Raw genomic sequence first — 20,082 nt, forward strand, 5'->3', positions numbered from 1 at the left:
TCGTGGTGGTGGTGGTGGTACTGCTGCTGCTGGAGTGAGTGTCGTGGTTGTGGTGGTGCTGCTGCGAGTGTCGTGGTGTGGTGGTGGTTTTGTGTTGGTGCTGGATTGAGTGGCTTGGTTGTGGTGGTGGTGCTGCTACTGCTGTTGGAGTGAGTGTCGTGGTGCTGCTGCTGGAGTGAGCGTCGTGGTGGTGGTGGTGGTGCTACTGCTGTTGTAGTAAGTGTCGTGGTGGTGATGCTGCTGTTGGAGTGAGTGTCGTGGTGGTGGTGGTGGTGCTGCTGCTGCTGCTAGAGTGAGTGTCGTGGTGGTGGTGCTGTTAGAGTGAGTGTCGTGGTGGTGGTGGTGGTGCTGCTGCTGCTGTCGCTGGTGGTGTGAGTGTCGTGGTGGTGGGGCTGCGGCTGGAACGAGTGTCGTGGTGGTAGTGCTGCTGCTGCTGCTGGAGGAAGTGTCGTGGTGGTGGTGATGGGCGCCACAGATAAGATGGGCGTTTATGCACTGGCATCTAGGCAGCAGTGCAATCCGGTCCTGTCTGTTCGACTGAGCAGCCCATTCTGGGAGGCACTCTGCTCACCCCACATGGGGAGGGGGTTAGAAAGGGTGCCCTAAACATAGTCCGCGGGTGGACGCAGGAGCTGAGAGACCGGTACCGAGAGCTACAGACGGACATGAACAAAAGTGGGCCGCCTTGGTGTGGGAGGCAGCCAACAATTACCGTGATTCTGTTGCCTTCTGGAAAGGGATCAAGCGACTGATGGGTTCCACCTCTAGCACGGTCCCTTACCTGCTCGACCAAAACAACGTAAAAATATTCGAGGAAGAAAACCAAGAACAACTACATCGGCGATATTTACGAAAGATCTTTACCATTAGTGAACAGGAGAACGAGGGCTTCGACAGGGAGTTTGAGGAGGACATTTTAGGTCAGTTGCAGAACCATCAGCACCTGCTCCAGCCGCTCCCACGGGCTGACTTCACTAGACTGGTTGACGGAAGCTACCTGACGGAGCGCATAGTTCCTGCAGATGTGTCAGCCGTCATAAAAGGGTTTAAAAACAAATCACCTGGTCAAAGTGACATTAACAAGAAGATCCTGGCTCAACTCCCCGACAACATGATAGAGAGGCTTGCTCATATATGCAACGCCTGCCTCGCCTCTGGATACTTCCCTAAGATGTTCAAAATTGCCGTTATTCGCCTCATACCAAAAGCAGGGAAGCCTCCAAACAAAGTCGAAAACTTTCGACCAATATCGCTGCTAGAGGTACCTGCCAAAATATTCGAAAAAATAGTCAACAAGCGATTGCGGATGTATCTGGAGGACGAAGACGTGCATAATCCCCGCCAGTTCGGCTTCCGCCAGTACAAAGGCACATCCACCGCCATAGCTCAGGCCTACGAGCAGATCGCCAATGCCATGACTGGCCACCTGCTGTGCAATATAGTACTGAGGGACGTCAGCAAAGCGTTTGACAAAGTTTGGCACGCAGGGCTGCAGTATAAGATAATACAACTGGGGCTACCCGAAAATCTGACGCGCCTGCTGTGTAACTTCATTATGGACCGCAGAGCCAAAATCAAGATGCAAGAACATTTCGAGAAGAATTCTCACTATCGAGCGGCGTGCCTCAGGGCTCTTGTCTCTCACCAACCCTTTACACACTCTACACGGCTGACCTGCCACCCCCAATCGTCGGCAGCGAGTACGTCATGTATGCCGACGATGTAACACAGATCGTCACCTGCCCAGGAAGGTCCACAGCAAGGATGGCGCGACTCACTGCTCGGGCAAAAGAGGAGATCTCGGAGTATGAAAATTAATGGAAAATAAAAACAAACAAAACGAAATTTGAGGTCATACCCATAGCCAAATTCAAACTGGCCCCATTGATGATCGACGACGAAGAGATTGAGTACTCTAAACAAGGCAGGTTGCTCGGCCTCATCATTTCTCGGACGGGAATCATTCCCCACGTGAAGGACAGACTAAATAAAGCCAAAGTCGCCGCAGCCAAATTAAAACGTTTTAAATTGATGCCTGAGAAGATACAAGTTCACCTGTACAAGGCGCTGGTGAGGCCTGTGTTGGAGTACCCATCTATACCACTCGTCACACTCGGGAAGACTAGACTACAACAACTACAGAGCTTCCAAAACAAGTGTTTGAGGTCAGCCAGTGGCCAAGCGCCACCCTACCAGGAGACAGTGGAAACCATCCACCTAAGAAATAAAACAGAGGCCCTCAACTTCAGGTTCCATCGCCTAGGGAAGAAGGTTTGGGACAAGCTCCTGGACGACCCTCACAGCCCAGACCACCTACGCGGGGAAGACATCAACGGAGGGAGACCCCACGCCTGGTGGCCCCGGAGTCTGCCCGCACTACAACAACCCAACCCGCGACCCATCTATGTCCGCCACAGTGATCCACCTTAGATTAAAACTTAGATGATATAAATTCACATTTAACAAGTCACAATCGAGTCCATAACGTAATACAGTATAATATGTTAATAAACTTGTAATTGTAAAATCAATCTAGTCATTGTGTACTAAAACAACCATTGTGCAACCTCATTCTAAATCCTAGGTTAGCTTAGTTAGCCAACAAACTCTGTAATATGTAAAACAAGGGGTGTCGTCCCCCTCTGTTTAACTCATTAAACTTCTTTTCCAACCTTTCCCCCCACGACTATATGTTGTGACTTCTCCATCCCTCATGTCTGGCTGTGCCTTGAGCCCCGGTATGCCTTCCATCCTTTCCCCACCTTAACCTAAAAAAAAAAAAAAAAAAACATAGCCTACCTAAAAACCCAACCTGAATGGTCAACCGCACCCAGTAAGTTCATCCTTTTGCAGTCGAAATCACAACCAAAATCACAAACCCACACAAAAACAAACCATACAACCTCTTATGGTCGCTACATGGAATGTCAGGACCCTTCTGGATACTGGCACAAATGCGCGCCCTGACAAAAGAGCTGGCTAGGTATAACAGCGACATAGCAGCCATCAGTTAGACCCGGCTCCCAGATAAGGGCCAACTCACAGAACGGGGGCCTGGCTACACCTTCTGGAATGGTAAGCCAGCTCCAGAAAAAAACCGTATTTATGGAGTTGGTTTTGCCATCCGCCAACGCTTCCTAAACAGGCTAACTGAAATGCCTATTTGGATCAACGTGCTCCTCATGAAGCTTCGAGTCCCACTGAATCACTCACGGCATGCTTTCTTCATCAGTGCATCTGCCCCAACACTGGATGAAGAGGATGACATCAAGGAGGCCTTTTACACTGACCTCGACAGAGTGCTAACCTCTATCCCCCACTTTCCCCAGAGAAGACAGGGTTGTGCTCCTTGGCAACTTCAATGCCAGAGTTGGCAGAGATGCTAACATTTTGGAGGGAATCATAGGGAGAAATGGACGAGGCAAGTGTAATCCTAACGACCTACTCATCTTCAGCAAGTGTGCTGCACACAACCTCACTATCACCAATACCTTGTTTAGGCAGGCCGACAAGTTCAAAGGTTCGTGGCTTTACCCACGATCCAAAAACTGGCATCTCATTGACTACATCATTGTCAGGAAAAGAGGTCGCCGACATGTCCTCATCACCCATGCCATGCGTGGCTCAGACTACTATGACACTGATCATCGACTTGAAAGCGACAATCTCTTACTTCACGTCGCCCCAAAACAGCGAAGGCAGCAATCCTCCAGAAAAGGTTTTAATACTAAGACTCTGGAGAATCTAGCAGTTGCACATGCTTTCAGAACGCAGCTCGAACACAGGCTTATAAGTAAACCAACAGCAAACAACGTGAATCCCAGTGCCGAATGGGATACTCTAAATACTGTTATGAAAAACCTGCAGAGAGACCCTCGGCCAGATGAAAAGATTACACCAGGACTGGTTTGATGAAAATGACCCGGCAATCAAAGTACTCATTGATGATAAACGTCGTGATTTTACTGGCTGGCAGAACAGCCCTCAGTCTCAGACCAAAGCAGATACCTTCTGCAAGAAGAAAGTGGCAGCCCATCGGAAATTTCGCAATCTGAAGAACGACTGGCTTAAAAATAAAGCAAGTGAAGCACAAAAACTTGCAGATCAGCACAAGATCGCAAATTTTTCATTTCCACTAAAACATTTTATGGGACAGTCACTCGTGGTGCAGCCCCCTCCTTTCAACTGACGGTAACCTCATAATTAAAGACGATGAAGGGCCTCCTTCAGCGCTGTAAAGAACACTACCATTCATTGCTCAACTGAAACACCGATGTGGTTACTCACCAGGTCCCTCAGCATCCAGATATGACCCACCTCAGCTATCCTCCATCCCTGGATGAGGCAGCTACTGCCATCAAACAGATGAAAAATAACAAAGCCTCAGGGCCTGAGGGAATCCCAGCCGAAGTGTATGAAGCAGGAGGACCTCTGCTTATCAACTGTCTCCACTCTCTCCTGGAGAATATATGGGAAAAGGAGGTTGTAAAGGCCTGGACTTTGGGATATAAATCCCTTGCCAGCCTAATCAGGATCTTATAATAGGAAAGTCAAGAACCATGGGTTTCCAAGTGTAACAAACAACCGTTAGAGATTGACATCTTACTACGAAAAAAATCACAATACTTGACACCACTCACACAAATATTACATAAACAATTACGGGAGTCAAACAATTACGGGAGTCAAACACTTACGGGAATCAAACAATTGCAGGAGTCAAACAATTATGGGAGCCAAACAAAGTACAGATATTTCCTATGGCTGCAGCCCGGTGGAATGTTCTGTTAACGCAGTGTTCCGCTCTCAGGGGTAAGGTCCAGGGTAGCTTCATCACTTGGTGCTGGCGTTGGTGGGCGATGTCATGCCACACAGGAGAATCGCCAGGGCACGGACGGTGGATAAGGCGTGGAGGAAGTGGCGATGACGTGGCAACCGCGGTAGTAGCTGGAGTAGGTGTCCGGAGATTGACAGCCGAATAGTGAAGGATTGGGGAATCAGCCCACGAACCCCACTAACCTCAGATGAATACACAACCAGTGTTGGATCCAACAGCAGGGGAAGTGGAGCTGTGGTGTTGGCTGGCTAGTGTCTGATGTGTGACGAAGCACACGAGCGGCGGACAACCATCCTGCTCGTTACAGCCCTTACAGAGGAAATCCCCCAAGCTGTTAAAGACGCTTCCATTATCAATATTTATACGACTGTGGCAACTACCTTGGGATCTCGCTGCTCTCCGTATCTGGCAAGATTATCGACGGAGTCCTCCTAAACAGACTTCTTCCTGAGGCGGAAAACTTTCTCCTTGAATACGAATGGGGCATTAGACCATCAAGTGGCACCAATGACATGATCTTTGCTGCCCATCAGATACAGGAGAAATGCAGAGAACAGAGTCGTGACCTGCACAAGGCTTTCATCGACCTAACAAAGGCCTTCGACTCGGTCAATAGGGAAGCCCTAAGGTGGACCCTCAACCGTTTTGGCTGCCCACCAAAATTCGTCGCCATTGTGAGGCAACTCCAGTTGGCATGAACAGCAGTGTCCTGCACAACAACAACCAGTCAGAGTTCTTGCCCATCCAAACACGGGTTAAACAAGGGTGTGTACTGGCACTAACTCTCTTTTCCATCTTCTTGGCTGCCTTCCTTATTCGTGTCAGTGCCAATTTAGCCAGCGGGGTGAACATCGAGTACCTGGTGAAGAGGGGTCTTTTCAACATAAGACGACTCCAGTCATGAACAAAGGTGTCGGCAACTTCCATTACTGAACTTTCAGTATGCAGACGACCTCACCCTTGTTGTTCACACTGAACACGACCTACAGGAGATCCTGAACACCTAAGCAGATGTTTATGCACACTTCGGCCTTTAGGTGTACATAAGACTCAGATTCTCTTTCAACCTGCCCCTGGTTCAGACAAACCTCCACCATCCATCCTATTTCGATATCTCGAACAGGTGGGAACCTGTCCACCACCGCAGACATCGATGAAGAGATTCAGCATCGGATCAGATGAGCATCTCAAGAACTTTAGCAAGCTCAGAAATCGTGTCTTCATTTGTAGGGAGATGAATTTATCTAAAAAAAACTGCACGTATATCGAGCAGTGGTCCTCCCCTCCCTGCTATATGGCAGTGAGACATAGGTCACACACTGGAGGCACCTCAAGGCACTTGAAAACTTTCACCATCATAGGCTACGTTCCATCCTCCGAGTTTGCTGGAAAGACAAGAGAACAAATGCCAGTTTTCTTGCTGACACTAACTGTATCATAGCTGGATGATCGTCTGTCACGAGCCTGTGGCGCTCGGGAACTCGCATAGCGTGAGGCATATGTTCACGCCTACATTTCACACAAGCTATTAACTTGTTAATTGCACTTATTATATTATTATTGTTCTTAGTTACTTAGGTTAATTGTATATTTATGTATGTTATTAATATGCATCATTGTGTTACTCTGTTAAGTCAAATCAAGAGTAGTATTAATTAATTATATAAAATATCTAGCAAATGTCCTGGATAACGTGATATGAGACGCGCTCCTCCACCGCGTGGGCACACTTCCCCAGTAGCGAAAAACCGTGGCATATGGTAGACATGTCCATTCGTTCTCTAGCCTTGACCCTTGTCTAGTGCCTTGTCCAGTCTTCTGCAATGCCTTAGGGGTATCAGGTATTAGTGACACGTTTAGTTAGGCCTAGGAAGGGATCCTGGTGGTAAGGAATCTCCTGTTTGGTAGGAAATAACTATTTTGTAGGGATTGTTGTATATATATACTGTATGTTTGTGTAATATAGTTATGTTAAGTAATATTCGTTTGGTCTAACTCCTTACGGTATATTTTCGCCCTTCCGGCATCACTCTTATTTTATTATACAATTACTTATTCCCTTAAATTCTTGTTTGCTATAGTCAGTACTCCCTTTCGGACATAAATTGAATTAATTAATTATCTTCCCTTTTGTGACTTACTAATTTCAACTTGTTCATACTTATTCAAGTACATTTAGTTGAGTAGGTTTTTGTGGGGATAATTATTGCCGTGTTCCCTATTTGTTCCTTTATTTGATAGTAACTTGGGGTAGGTTTCACTCCCCAGGTATAAAGGGTAGTGGGATCGCGACATCGTCATACACGATTCCGAGTGACATAAATGCAGTAGTAGGGTGGTGGTGGTGGTGCTGCTGCTGCTGCTGTTGCTGCTGCTGCTGCTGGAGTGAGTGTCGTAGTGGTGGTGGTGGTGGCACTGCTGCTAGAGTGAATGTCGTGGTGGTGGTGCTGCTGCTGCTGCTGGAGTGAGTGTCGTGGTGGTTTTGGTGGTGGTGCTGCTGCTGCTGTTGGAGTGAGTGTTGTGGTGGTGCTGCTGTTGGAGTGAGTCTCGTGGTGGTGATGGTGGTGCTGGAGTGAGTCTCGTGGTGGTGGTGGTGCTGGAGTGAGTGTGGTTGTGGTAACGCTGGAGTGAGTGTCATGGTGGTTGGTAGTGTTGGTGGTGCTGATGAAGTGACTGTCGTGGTGGTGGTGGTAGTGGTGCTGCTGCTGCGAGTGTCGTAGTGGTAGTGGTGCTGTTCGAGTGAGTATCGTGTTGGTGGGTCGCTGCTGCTGCTGGAGTGAGTGTCGTGGTAAAACTGCTGCTAGAGTGATTGTCGTGGTGGTATTGGTGCTGGAGTGTGTGTCCTGGTGGTGGTGGTGGTGGTGGTGCTGCTGCTGGAGTGAGTGTCATGGTGGAGGTGATGCTCCTACTGCAACTGCTGGAGTGAGTGTCGTGGTGGTGGTGGTGCATGGGGTGTTGTGCTGCTGGTGGTGGTGTGAGTTTTATGGTGCTTCTACTGCTGTGAGTTTCGTGGTGCTGCTGTTGCAAGTGTCGTGGTACTGGTGATGCTATAGCTGCTGGGATGAGTGTCGTGGCTGCTGTTGATGGTGTGAGTGTCATGGTGGTGGTGCGACAGCTGTTGGAGTGAGTGTGGTGGTGCTGTTGGAGTGAGTGTCGTGGTGGTGGTGTTGCTGTTGGAGTGAGTGTCGTGGTGGTGGTGTTGCTGTTGGGTGAGTGTCGTGGTGGTGGAATGAGTGTCGTGGTGGTGGTGGTGCTACTGCTGTTGGTGGGAGTGTCGTGGTGGTGCTGTTGGAGTGAGTGTCGTGGTGGTGGTGTTGTTGTTGGAGTGAGTATCGTGGTGGTGGAGTGAGTGTCGTAGCGGTGGTGCTGCTGCTCTGGTGAGTGTCATGGTGCTGTTCCTGCTGGTGTAAGTCTCGTTGTGGTGGGGCTGCTGCTGCTGGAGTGAGTGTTGTGGTTGTGGTGGTGGTGGTGGTGGTGCTGGAGTGAGTGTCGTGGTGACTGCTGCTGTGATTGTCGTGGCTGCTGCTGCTGGTGTGAATGTCGTGGTGCTGCTGCTTGAGTGATTATCGTGGTTCTGCTGCTGGTGTGATTGTCGTGGTTGCTGCTGGTGTGATTGTCGGTGCTGCTGCTGGTGTGATTGTGTTGTGCGTGATTGCTGGCTGGTGATTATCGGTGCTGCTGCCGGTGTGATTGTCGTGGTGCTGCTGCTGGTGTGATTGTCGTGGTGACTGCTGCTGGTGTGATTGTCTGGTGTGGTTGCCTGGTGTGATTGTCGCATCTGCTGGTGTGACTGCTGCTGGTGTGATTGTCTTGGTGCTGCTGCTGGTGTGATTGTCGTGGTGCTGCTGCCGGTGTGATTGTCGTGGTGCTGCTGCTTCAATGATTATCGGTGCTGCTGTGATTGTCGTGGTGCTGCTGCTGGTGTGATTGTCGTGGTGACTGCTACTGGTGTGATTGTCGTGGTGCTGCTGCTTGTGTGAGTGACGCGGTGCTGTTGTTGGTGTGAGTGACGTGGTGCTGGTGTTGGTGTGAGTGTCGTGGTGCTGGTGTTGGTGTGAGTGACGTGGTGCTGGTGTTGGTGTGAGTGTCGTGGTGCTGCTGGTGGTGTGAGTGTTATGGTGTTGCTACTAGTGTGAGTGTCGTGGTTCTGCTGCTGATGCTGCTAGTGTGAGTGTCGTGGTGCTATTGCTGCTGGTGTGATTGTCGTGGTGTTGCTGTTCCTGTGATTGTCGTAGTGCTGCTTCCTGTGTGATTGTTGTGGTGCTGCTGCTGGTGTGATTGTCGTTGTCCTGTTGCTGGTGTGATTGTCGTGGTGCTGATGCTGATGTGATTGTCATGGTGTTGCTGCTGGTGTGATTTATAATGAGACAAAACTCACCAGGAGAGGTTATTACATATAGGTAGAATATTTATAGTAGGAGGATGTAAAGACAGGAAGTTTGGTAAAGTGACCGGGATATTATTTACACTATCAATACACTTATCTTTTACTTCAATACACATCTATTCTGTTCTTAAGGGACAACTTCTCAAACACCACTTCGATACAACTATTTATTAATTCACTCAATGACAAGGACACATTAATATCATTATTATATCGGGGTACTAACACATTATGTTACGTGACTCGACACTGACTCTCGGATACAACATGAATGAATACACTTCTCACAGTAGGTAATTCACCCTAGGAATCGTTCTGACAAAGACTCACGTCTACCCTGACGTAGGCCCAGTGGGTGCGAGACTCTGCTTAGCTGGTGAGGCCGGGGAGTCTCCCTCCCGACCAGAGGGGAGGACGAGCGTGATACTGAGAATCTCCAGAGTAATGAGCGTCTCCTCAGAATGTCCGAATAGCAACCGCCCGTGGATACGTTACGGTACGGAGTCTTTAGTTATGAGGTGAAAGAAGATTATTAGGGGTTGAAGGAAAAGTGGTAAAACTGAAATACAGTAGGAGTAGAAAGAATCTGGGCTCAACCAGATCGCTTCATCTTTCCTATTGGTGTTTTATCTTTGTTCTGCTCCCTTGGGTCGTCAGACCTTTGTATTAATATTGGTTTATTTATATAGTGCTGCTTATTATTATTATTTTTATTTATTGTTGGAGTTAGTGAGCCCGCCCAGGTCCTTGTGTAACTGGGAGGGTAGTCACATTTTTTTTTTTCTAGGTGTTAGTTAAGTGTTAGTTGTGTTAGTCTAAAGGTACACTGTATGGAGAGGCCTGCCAGGTTCTTAGTGGAGCTGGTAGGTCACTCTCATCTTTTATTTTCTCTATTAATGTTTTATGTGTATATGTGTATATTGGGGCAGGAGGTGGTTCAATTACTTCTTCCTGGCTGATGTAGCTGGGAGGGTAATCACATTATTATTATTATTATTTTTTTTTTTTTGCTAAGATGTTAGTTAAATGTTAAATGTTAGTTATGTTAGTCTAAAGGTACACTGTATGGAGAGGCCTGCCAGGTTCTTAGTGGAGCTGGTAGGTCACTCTCATCTTTTATTCTCTCTATTAATGTTTTATGTGTATATTGGGGCAGGAGATGGTTCAATTACTTTCTTCCTGGCTGATTTAAACCAACTGTGTTCTTGGAATTCTTCGTTGTCTATATTATTTATCCAATTTTGATATGTTTCTGTGTTAAGTTCAGTCACTTTTTTCCAAATATTTGCAGCTTTGTTGTGTATTTCTACATTGATTGCTAAGAGGTTTGCTCTCTTGTGTAGCTGTTCATTATTGATGTGGTCTGTATATTTTATGTTATATATAAATCTGAGGGCTATATTTTGTACTGTTTGTAACCTTTTAATGCTCGTTTTACTAAGAGTGTTCAATGGGATGGGTGGGTAGTCCATAATTGATTTGACAAGGGCTATATAAATCTTTCTTTTGTTATTAATGCTAAGGTTCTTAAAGCGTTTTATTTTTTATAATCTTATTCTTGCCTGTCGTTCTTTATCTTTTATGTATGTTATATATATCCTCGTTTTGTTAGTTTTAGTCCAAGCATCCTGCCTTCAGTGTCGTATGGGTATAGTTCCTAGTCGACTATTACTGGACTTGTTTTGATCTTGGCTATTGGTATTATCTTGAATTTGTTCTTATTTGTCCTGATTTTCCATTTTTTCTCAAAATCATTTATATTTTTTATCGCTCTTACCGTGTAGAGTGCCATAAATTGGGTTGATTTTCCTGGGTATGATACTATTTGAGTAATATCATCAGCAAACATTATATATTCGCTTAAGGAAGTAGGTTGAGGTGTGTCTGAGGTATAAATCTAATATAGTGTTGGAGAAAGGCATCCTCCTTGAGGTACTCCACTCTCAAGATTAAACATAATTCCCATAAGGTTTCCAATTTGAATTTGTGCTCTCCTATCATCTAAATAGTTACACAATATTCTTAGCAAGTATTCGTTAAGTCCCAATTTTAATATTTTATATTTTAAGTCTAAATGCCAAACTTTATCAAAAGCCTTAGAAACGTCCCTTAAAATTATATTGATGTGGTTCCCCTTGCTTTTTTCTATTGCAATTATTTCCGTTATTGTAGCTATTGCAGTTAGGGTATTTCTATTGGGCATAAATCCATGTTGTCTATTGTTTGTTTTCCCCTGTTGTGTTAAAAAGGTTATAAGTCTTGAATTTAAAATTTTTTCCAGTAGTTTCCCGGTAATTTCTAATAAAGATATTGGCCTGTAGTTTAATATTTCCTTATTGTCCTTACCCTCCTTGGGAATTAATATCATTTTAGCATATTTTAGTTTGTCTGGAAAGTAACCGGTAATTAAGCATGCGTTATAAATGTTTAATAGTGTTTTTAAGATGTTTTCAGGTAGATTCATGATCATATTTCGTGTAATACTTGTGAGCCCGGGGGCTTTTTCCTTAAGCTTCCTCAGACAGTGCATCATTTCTCCCATGGTTATCATTTGATTATTAGGTAGTAAGTTATAGTCTATATATTGCTTTGGTGTGATTCTATGTATGTGTCTTCCCATTTCGTCTTCTATCCTTTCTTCGTGTTCACAATCAAAATCTTCATTTTCCTCATCTGATATTTTAAAAACTTGTACCCACTCTCTTTTGAATGCTGACTCTTGTTCATTTTCCTCGTGCAGTTTAGTTCCATTTTGGTGTCTGTAGTCATGTCAGCCGCCATTATAATATCATTCCATTTTTTATTGTTTGCTTCCTTACATGCGTCTCTTAATTTTATCTGTAGTGCTGTCTGCGTCGTATATAGCCATCTGTTACTGCCGTGTCTTTCCATATACCTGTTTATTTCATTGTAATGGGTTTGGATTAATTTAACTTCTTCTGGTAATCTGTTGTTGGGTAATGTTCTAAAGTGTGAAGTAGGAGTGTGTTTGGTTATAAATGTTTTTAGTGGTGAGTGCAGTCTGTCCATTTCTGAGTCTATGTCTTCTGTTGTTTTCCCTTGTAGGTTAATCGAGTGGTGATTACCTAAGTCGTCTTTGAAGCTGTCCCAGTCTGTTTTACTCATTTTCAGTCTCTTTTTTATTGGTATCTGTATGGGGCTTGTGACAGTGTTAGTATAATTGGTAGATGGTCACTGCCTGTGAGAGGTCCTTGTTTTATATGGTAATTGAAAAATGGTTTGTTGTTGGTAAAATTTTGTCTGGTGTCGATTGTGTAATGTGATTTCTCCAGGTTGGAAAGTTAGGACCTAGATGATTGATTTTCCCTAGGTTTATTAATTGATTAAGGGCGTTTCCCACGGCGTTATTATTTGTATTGTCAAAAATCCTGTGTCTGGCGTTAAAGTCTCCTAAGATGTACATCGGATGACTATTGTTAGCCAATTTTAATAGGTCTTCTATAGGTAAGTAGGGTCGTCTCGGTAGCAGATAAGTAGTAGCAATAATTACGTCTCCTTGAGTTGTATTTATTTTTAGTGCTAGAAATTCATCCTGGAAGTCATCGATTAGTTTAAATTTTAAGTTTCTTTTAACCGCTATAGCTACTCCGTCATTTTTCTCGCCCGATTTATTTCTTTGGTTTACATAATAGTTAAAGAGTTTTATGTTGTTGTTGTCTGTCTCACCGTGACTGTTTGTTAGTATAATGTCAGGGTCCATTTCTTGATATATATTACTTAGGTTAATTCTCTCGGTCTTCCAGTTTCTTACGTTGTGTTGTATTATTCTTAAAGTTCTTACTGTTTGTCTATTGTCCGTTATTTCTTATACTTGGATTCTGGCAGTTGGAGTGGAGACCTATCGTCCTGTTTCCCGCTTCTAACTCTTCTAAACTCTGACGGGTCTACTATTTTAAAGTCATTGGTCGTAATCTTTAGTTTGTCCATAGTGATGAGTGTCCAGACGTAATCTTCACTTCGGGATTTTTCTTGATATGTCCACTTGTATATCCCTCCTTCACAGTTTTTTGCTATTGTCCCTCCTGTTGATCTCGATGTTGGGATTCCATGTTTTGTTGTAGTGATAACTTTTAATCCATTATCTTCAGCAGATTCAGGTTGTATATTGTGATCAGTCTCCATCTTATCTTCTCTCCTCCATATCCTTTGTCTTGTAGTCTGTCCTTTTGTTATTTCTATCTTCTCTTTGTCACTTCTAGTCATTTGTCTGGGATCTCTATCAGTCGCTTGTGTTCCTTGTGTATCAGCTGTTGCTCCTTGCTCAAACCTTTGTTTGTCTAGCTGTAGTCCTTCTCTCAGTTCGCTTGAGTATGTTGCCTGAAATAGTTTTTCGGATTCTGGATTCTCTGGGAATATCATCTCTGGTAGGTTATTCAATTTAAGCATGGATCATACTAATCATTACCTTTTGTCATGTATTGGTTCACTTAAGTTTAATATGGTGGATTCTGGTCTGTGAGCCTCTTGGACCGCTCTCTTGGCTATTTCGACGTATGTCGTATCCTTCTTGTCTTGTTCCTTTTTCCTTATTTCTTGTTCCTTGTACTTTATCATGTGTTTTTTATTGGGCATGCCATTGCTAACGTCCTGTGTCCTATGTATGCATTCCCGTTTCTCTTACAGTTGAGACAGCCAACATGTGTGTTCTTACATTCAGTGCAGGTATGGTCGTCGCCTGCACAATATGAGCAGTACTTTTTCTCTTTTTCTGGACAGTCTCTCGTTGTGTGTTCTTCATATTTGTAACAGGAAAAGCAAGTTTGCAGACTGATGAATGTTTCCTTCTTTATTTGATGAGGTGTTACTGACATGTTAAATATTAGAAAGCCCTGTTGTAAAACTTTTTCAACCATTGAAACTTCTTCGAAGGTAATCTTGAAAACATGAGTGTAGTCTTTTATCTTGATGACTTCCTCGATCTTCATCCAACTGTTTTGGCGTTCCAGTTCATCTTTCAGATCTTCAGATGTCTTCCTCCCGATCTCTTGGTCGACTTGACGAACGAAAACTGATGTTTTTGCTTTTTGATTTGGTGGCATGACAACAACAAGTCCTTCATTGTAATATACATCTCTGGCTTCTTTTGAAAGGATTTTGTCTGAATCAAAGTCATCTTTACAGATTACTTTGGAACCTTCGTTGGTGCTAAATATTCTTGTTAGTGGGACTTGCAATTTGTTGTAAGTGATTTCTGCCACTTTTACTCTTCCAATAGAGTGTCCCTTATCTCTATGTTTTATTCTAATGCTTGTAGTCATCTTCCTTGATTACATCCCAATCCTACCTATAACACAGGGCTCCTGCCTGGGAGCAGTGACCCCGCCCCCCCCCTCTTGGACGGGCGTCGGGCTCGTAGGGTTCTGCGCCCAGGTTACCTGTGACTGTAGTTATGTCTAAAAAGTTGCCACCTACCGGTGACCCCCGGACAAGGGGTGCCCTGCACTATCACAGGTTCCCTTGCCGGATCGATCGTATCTCTAAGTCCCGCCTCCCGTTCACGGAACGGAGTGCATGAGGGGGATGAAAAAAGGAAAGAAGAGGACTTAGAGAGTAGAGACAGCCTACCTACCACGCCACGTTCGGTTAGCCAATCAGAGCACCGCAGTAAACGTGCATGTATCACGCCACCGTGGGGCACCACTGATTGGCCAATCCAGGACGTAGACGCACGGGTAGTAGTCAAAATTTGGGGAGTCCAAATATATGTTTTTCAGAAGTTGGAATATTTCGTACAATCTGTGATGGTAATTGCACCGTCGCTATGTTGGGTAAGTACAATCACTAGGATTGAGTGTCCTATCACAACGAAGTTGCAGACTGCTCAAACATGCAGCAGAAGAGGCAAGTCTTCACAGCTCCGGGTCCAGCAGTCAGAGGGTGGTCACAGCGGGGTGAGGTCTTATAAGGCGAGGTAGGCGTGGGTTGATAGTTGACCCCCGCTCTGTCAGGCGGCGCTGGAGGCGTAGGCTGGGGAATTTGAAAAGGGTCGGCTACTCAGCGACAAACGGCGTTTGTAGGGGAGGAATCCACTACAGACCCTCTATGGGTATATGTTGAGAACTTAGAGATATAGAGTTTGACAGAATCTTTTCAGGAACTTAATTGCTTTCTTAAATGTTCAACTGATAATAATCAAAATAAGAACATTAGATGCTCTGAGGCTTGGGCATTAAAATGATCTAATTTCAGTAGTATTTGGAAAGTCATGGCTATCCCCAAGGGCGAGATTAGTACTTCGCCATTCTCACCGGCAGATTCAACACTCACTTATTTGACAAGTTTTAAGAACAATAAAAACAGTTGAAGCTTTCAATATGACTTACAAGGGATCTTGAATGCTTCATCTGTAATCAGATATATCTAAGTTGATGCAAAACAGCGGTGTTCTCTCTCACATTCAAATTTACTTTATAGAGAAGTCGGATTCAGGAAGTCAAGGAAAGTGGATGGCACCTAAGCTAGAGAAAACGAGTTTCTTTCTAGGGATACCTCACCAGTTATCAACATGTTTTGAGGGCGTGGAGCATAATATGAATCATCAGGTTTCAAACTGACCAGCCGTGCCATTGTGACTATGATACTTGTTCTTTGAGAAATAATGAAACCTCAGGTCTTTATTGCAGTTTTTATTTGTGCCGCACACAACACGGTGAAGCCCTTTCCTTCTCACCATGTTTGTGTCACTGTCATGTCAGTTACCATGCCCAGTGGCCAAGTCAAAACAAACAGTGGACACAACTTTTGCCGCTATTTAATCAATGTCATCTAGTGGCCAGGCGCGCGCACTATGGGGGATCTACATTAAGTAGCTTTAAGAGGCGTTTCCTTCTATATATTTTCCTTGGTGGCAACCCTCATACACCAGTTCTCTCCAAACATCCGTACAGCTGAGGATACTACAAACATGGATACTCGGATAAAGAACAAACTCAATATCATGGTCACGTTTGTGCAGTTAGTCCGTTAAACACTTAATTATTCATATTATGCTACAGCGCCCACAAAGCACGTGAAACGTTTGAGTCCCCCAGTAGAAACGTCAGTTCTCTATCTATTTCAGGATGTCATAGTTTCTCCAATTTCTCTGATATACTCGGTCAGGGACTCGGGTATTTTCTAAATAACTCATAGGGTGTTCAGGAAATTTAAAATTGTGAGTGAATGAATTTATTGTTCAGTCAATTATGGATACTCACAGTGAGAGGAAATAGTCTAGGTGTATTGAGTATATGTTGAAGGCATCTTGTATCTTAAGTGTAGAGTATTTTGTGTTACGAGATTATGTGTTGGTTACTTTTTCGGTCAGCTGTAAATCATATGTTTCGCGTATTGTTACACGGCGGCAGTTCGAAGCTGAAGTCATTCTGTTTTGATATATGAACATCAGAGAATCCGATGGAAACGTAGATAGTGTTGTCACTCTTGTAATATAGAAGTTAGATAATTGTCTGAAATGTAAACACATAACGTACTTATCGTTCGAGTTTAACGAAAAGTCCCAGTAATCTGCCTCCGCAACCCTCGCCCCCGCACACTGCCTTGCTGAGTTTTTGTCGTCAGTTTTTTCTTATCTTTGAGAGCTCAATCACTGCTTAGTTTGAAAAGCTAAACTTAGAAGATTAGAATAAGTTCACAACCTAATTTTCATATGTCAAAATGTGTAGCCTAGAGTGAGAGAAGTAGTTGAAGTATCTGTAAGTTACGGCTTGGTGGCGTGGGGGTGTGAGACATTGGCTGGAGACCGCCCCTCCAGACCACGAACTGACCTCACTCTAAACCACGAACCCACTCCGTACACAGGTAAAGTCTAATAGTCCATGTTCCACCTCGGCCCTTAGTGTTGTAACTTAGTATTTTGTCCGAATATGCAGTGCGCCATTAGCCTAGCTGTGTTGTGTTTTAAGTAGTGTTCATGGGCCTTCAGCCTAGCGAAAATGTTACGACCTAACCTCACTCTAAGCCACGACCACACTCCATACACAGGTTCCTGTAGGCCAAGTTGGTCGTGGACGACGTCCACTCTGGTTATGTGGTGAGCCAGTCCGCTACTAATGATGTGCGCCAGACGCGCCCACCGTCCACTTGTGGTCGACCCAGCGACGTACACAACAACACCAGCTCAGGCAGTGTTGCTGTTGGCATGAGTCCACCTCGGAGTAATGCGTGGGTCGTAATTTCGCCCGTGTATTCTGGTATGTTGTCTCCAATTGTATAAGTGTTTGGAGTTAACATAGTGTGAAGGCCGCCACATTTTTTTGGCTATGTAACAGAGTAGCAAAGTAGGTATTTACTTGGAATTCCAGTGCTACAAGTCCTGTTCTATCAACGAGAGCAATCTCTCAAGTTCTCTGTGTTATTGTTGGATCCCAAATGTACTCTACAGGGGGAATGTATATTTATAGTGGATATGTTTCCTACAGGTACACCAATTACGGGTGATGTGGAGGATGTATTGTAACCCTGTCGCCATGGCAATGTATGCACTAGTAGGGAGGGAAGATCAGCTAAAACTAATGGCCCATCACTTTTTTGGTAGATTTTAGTGTATATAAACAGAAAATAATTTCAGTTTCAATATTTTGCAAACTTTTGCTAGGTAAATTTTAGCGTGAAATTTATCGAAAATCTAACGTACAGCTGCATTAGTTCATTACAATTAAATAGTGAACATTGCTTTCTGACTTCATTCTTTAACAACCCAACTAACAATATTTTTTTCTGTTTCAGATTCTGATGCATTTATAAGTTGATAATATTTGCGATGGCTGCTTGTGTCAGGACGAGGAACCAAAAATCCAGCCATCTCAGTCACTATCTTGGGTCTGGGAGAGAGCTCCTGAAGTTGGAGTTGCCTACATTGAGAGATGCTTTGAGATACGGTGTTTTAATCAGGCAAATCAGTGAAAAGAACCAAAGAACTTACACAAACAAAGACATTGCCAGTGATATGACCAAAGCTGTCTTGGCACAGTACACTCTGGCTAACGCTCAGTTCAAGCCTCCAGTCATAACAAGTCAGAAGAAGATTAGTGAGAGACTGCTAGCCAGTTGGGAAAAGGCAAGAGATATCTCTCTTGGGAGAGGAAAACTTGCAGTTAAGGACAGCTTTGCCAAGCAACTGGACCAGTTATTTGACATAATTACTTGCAAGTGCCCAATTGTTCTCTGTCCTGAGTTTGGATGCGATCGTGACTGTAAATCCAAGGCCCACATCTCCTGTATTTGCAAGCGTGAACTGAAGATTCCTGTGATCGAACTGGCATTTGTCAAAGCACAGAGAGAGAAGACTGGCATTATAGGGGCTCTCATGATTTCTAGCCAAGATATTCCGGAGAGACAGAAGAGGAGAAGAGTTGCCGAGGAAAAGAGACTTGAGAAGGCCCAGGGTGAGGTAAAAAAGGCCGATGATTGGAGTCAAGCTGATTCAGAGTTTAATGACTTCCCCATGGCTGATCCAAGTGCTGACCAGGAGAATGGTGACTTTGTCCCTAACCCAGAAAATAATGATCCCAAACCTTCCAGGCATAAGATTCGAAATAGGAAAGATATCCCGAGCATAGCTCTGGCCAGCATGCGACACCACACTGGTCTCAGAGAAACTGCAGAGATAGCAACAGCTGCCTGGATTGACGGTGGTTTGATAACACCTGATGATGTTCACCTGTTGATAGATCATAACAAAGTAAGGAGAGCTCAGGAGAAACTTGTCAGTAACCTAGAAGAGGAGTTTGATAAGGGGATAAGAGAAAATGGAATCAATTGTTTGTTCTTTTTTAATGGGAGAAGGGATGACACTAAAGTGTTCATGAAAGTTGGAGATTCTGACAAGTTGTTCCCTGCCATGGTGAAGGAGGAACACTACTCCTGCTGCAGTGAACCAGGAGGGAAGTATTTGTGGCATTTCACTCCAGAGAAAGATGACATCAGGAAACCAGCTGAGATAGTGGCAGATAACATTGTGAACTGGCTCAGAGAGAGGAACGTAGACCAGACCCTGCAGGCCATTGGAAGGGACAGCACCAACACGAACACAGGGTGGCAAGGGGGGTCATACAGTGGATAGAGCGGAAGATTGGGAGGAAGCTGGTCTGGATTGTTTGTGACCTCCACACCAACGAGTTGCCACTCAGACATCTGATCCAGGAGCTGGATGGCAAGACTCTTTCAAACAACAGATGGTCTGGTCCTCTTGGCAAGATGCTGGACTCTGCCACTGAGTTAGAAATAAATCCGAGCTTTGAAAAAATCACAGTTGGCCCTCCACTCGTTGAGCTTGCACATACTGTCATTGACGACCTGAGTACTGACCAGTACTATGGTTACATGATTTGCAGTGCCATCAAAACTGGGGTCATGCCTGATAGACTTGCTTACCTGCAGATAGGTCCAGTCTCACATTATAGGTGGCTCACAACGGCTCTCAGGTTCTGCAGAATTTGGGTCGCTCATCATAAACTGAAAGGGAACCAGCTTCACAACCTGAGACTTATTGTCCAATTCATCGTGAGTGTCTACTTGCCAAATTGGTTCAACACCAAGGTCAAGTCATTGTTCTCCGAAGGTCCGAGGCATGTTCTCTTCCAGCTTGAGCTCCTGAGGAGTCAGCCAAGGAATGTTGTTCAGATTGTGGAGCAGACTGTGAGGAGATCTTCCTGGTATGCTCATTCCGAGGCAGTTCTGCAGACAATGCTCTGCAGTAAGGATGAGGAGGAGAGAAGAGTGGCAGTCAAAAAGATCTTGGATATGAGACTTATGAGAGGATCTGGGCATGACGAATCAGTTGGTGACGATTCCTTCAGGGTCAGGAAGACTCCTAAAGTCAATCTAGGTGCCAAGA

At 44.7% G+C, this 20,082-nt stretch overlaps 1 protein-coding gene across 1 annotated transcript in view; it reads right to left on the reverse strand.

The window, feature by feature from the left end:
- Nucleotides 1-8,400: 8,400 nt before the first annotated feature.
- Nucleotides 8,401-20,082, reverse strand: part of LOC121867089 (protein P54-like) — a 33,021-nt gene continuing 21,339 nt past the window's right edge. Inside the window, exons 3-4 of the mRNA XM_042366844.1 lie at nt 8,966-9,184; nt 8,401-8,752 (exon numbers count right to left, since the gene is read on the reverse strand). Of these exons, the coding sequence (XP_042222778.1) occupies nt 8,401-8,752; nt 8,966-9,184 (571 nt within the window). The remainder of the gene's footprint in view (nt 8,753-8,965; nt 9,185-20,082) is intronic.

The sequence above is a fragment of the Homarus americanus genome, unplaced genomic scaffold (genome assembly GCF_018991925.1).
Source record: "Homarus americanus isolate GMGI-L3 unplaced genomic scaffold, GMGI_Hamer_2.0 scaffold6317, whole genome shotgun sequence".
In the NCBI taxonomy this organism is placed as follows: domain Eukaryota; kingdom Metazoa; phylum Arthropoda; class Malacostraca; order Decapoda; family Nephropidae; genus Homarus; species Homarus americanus.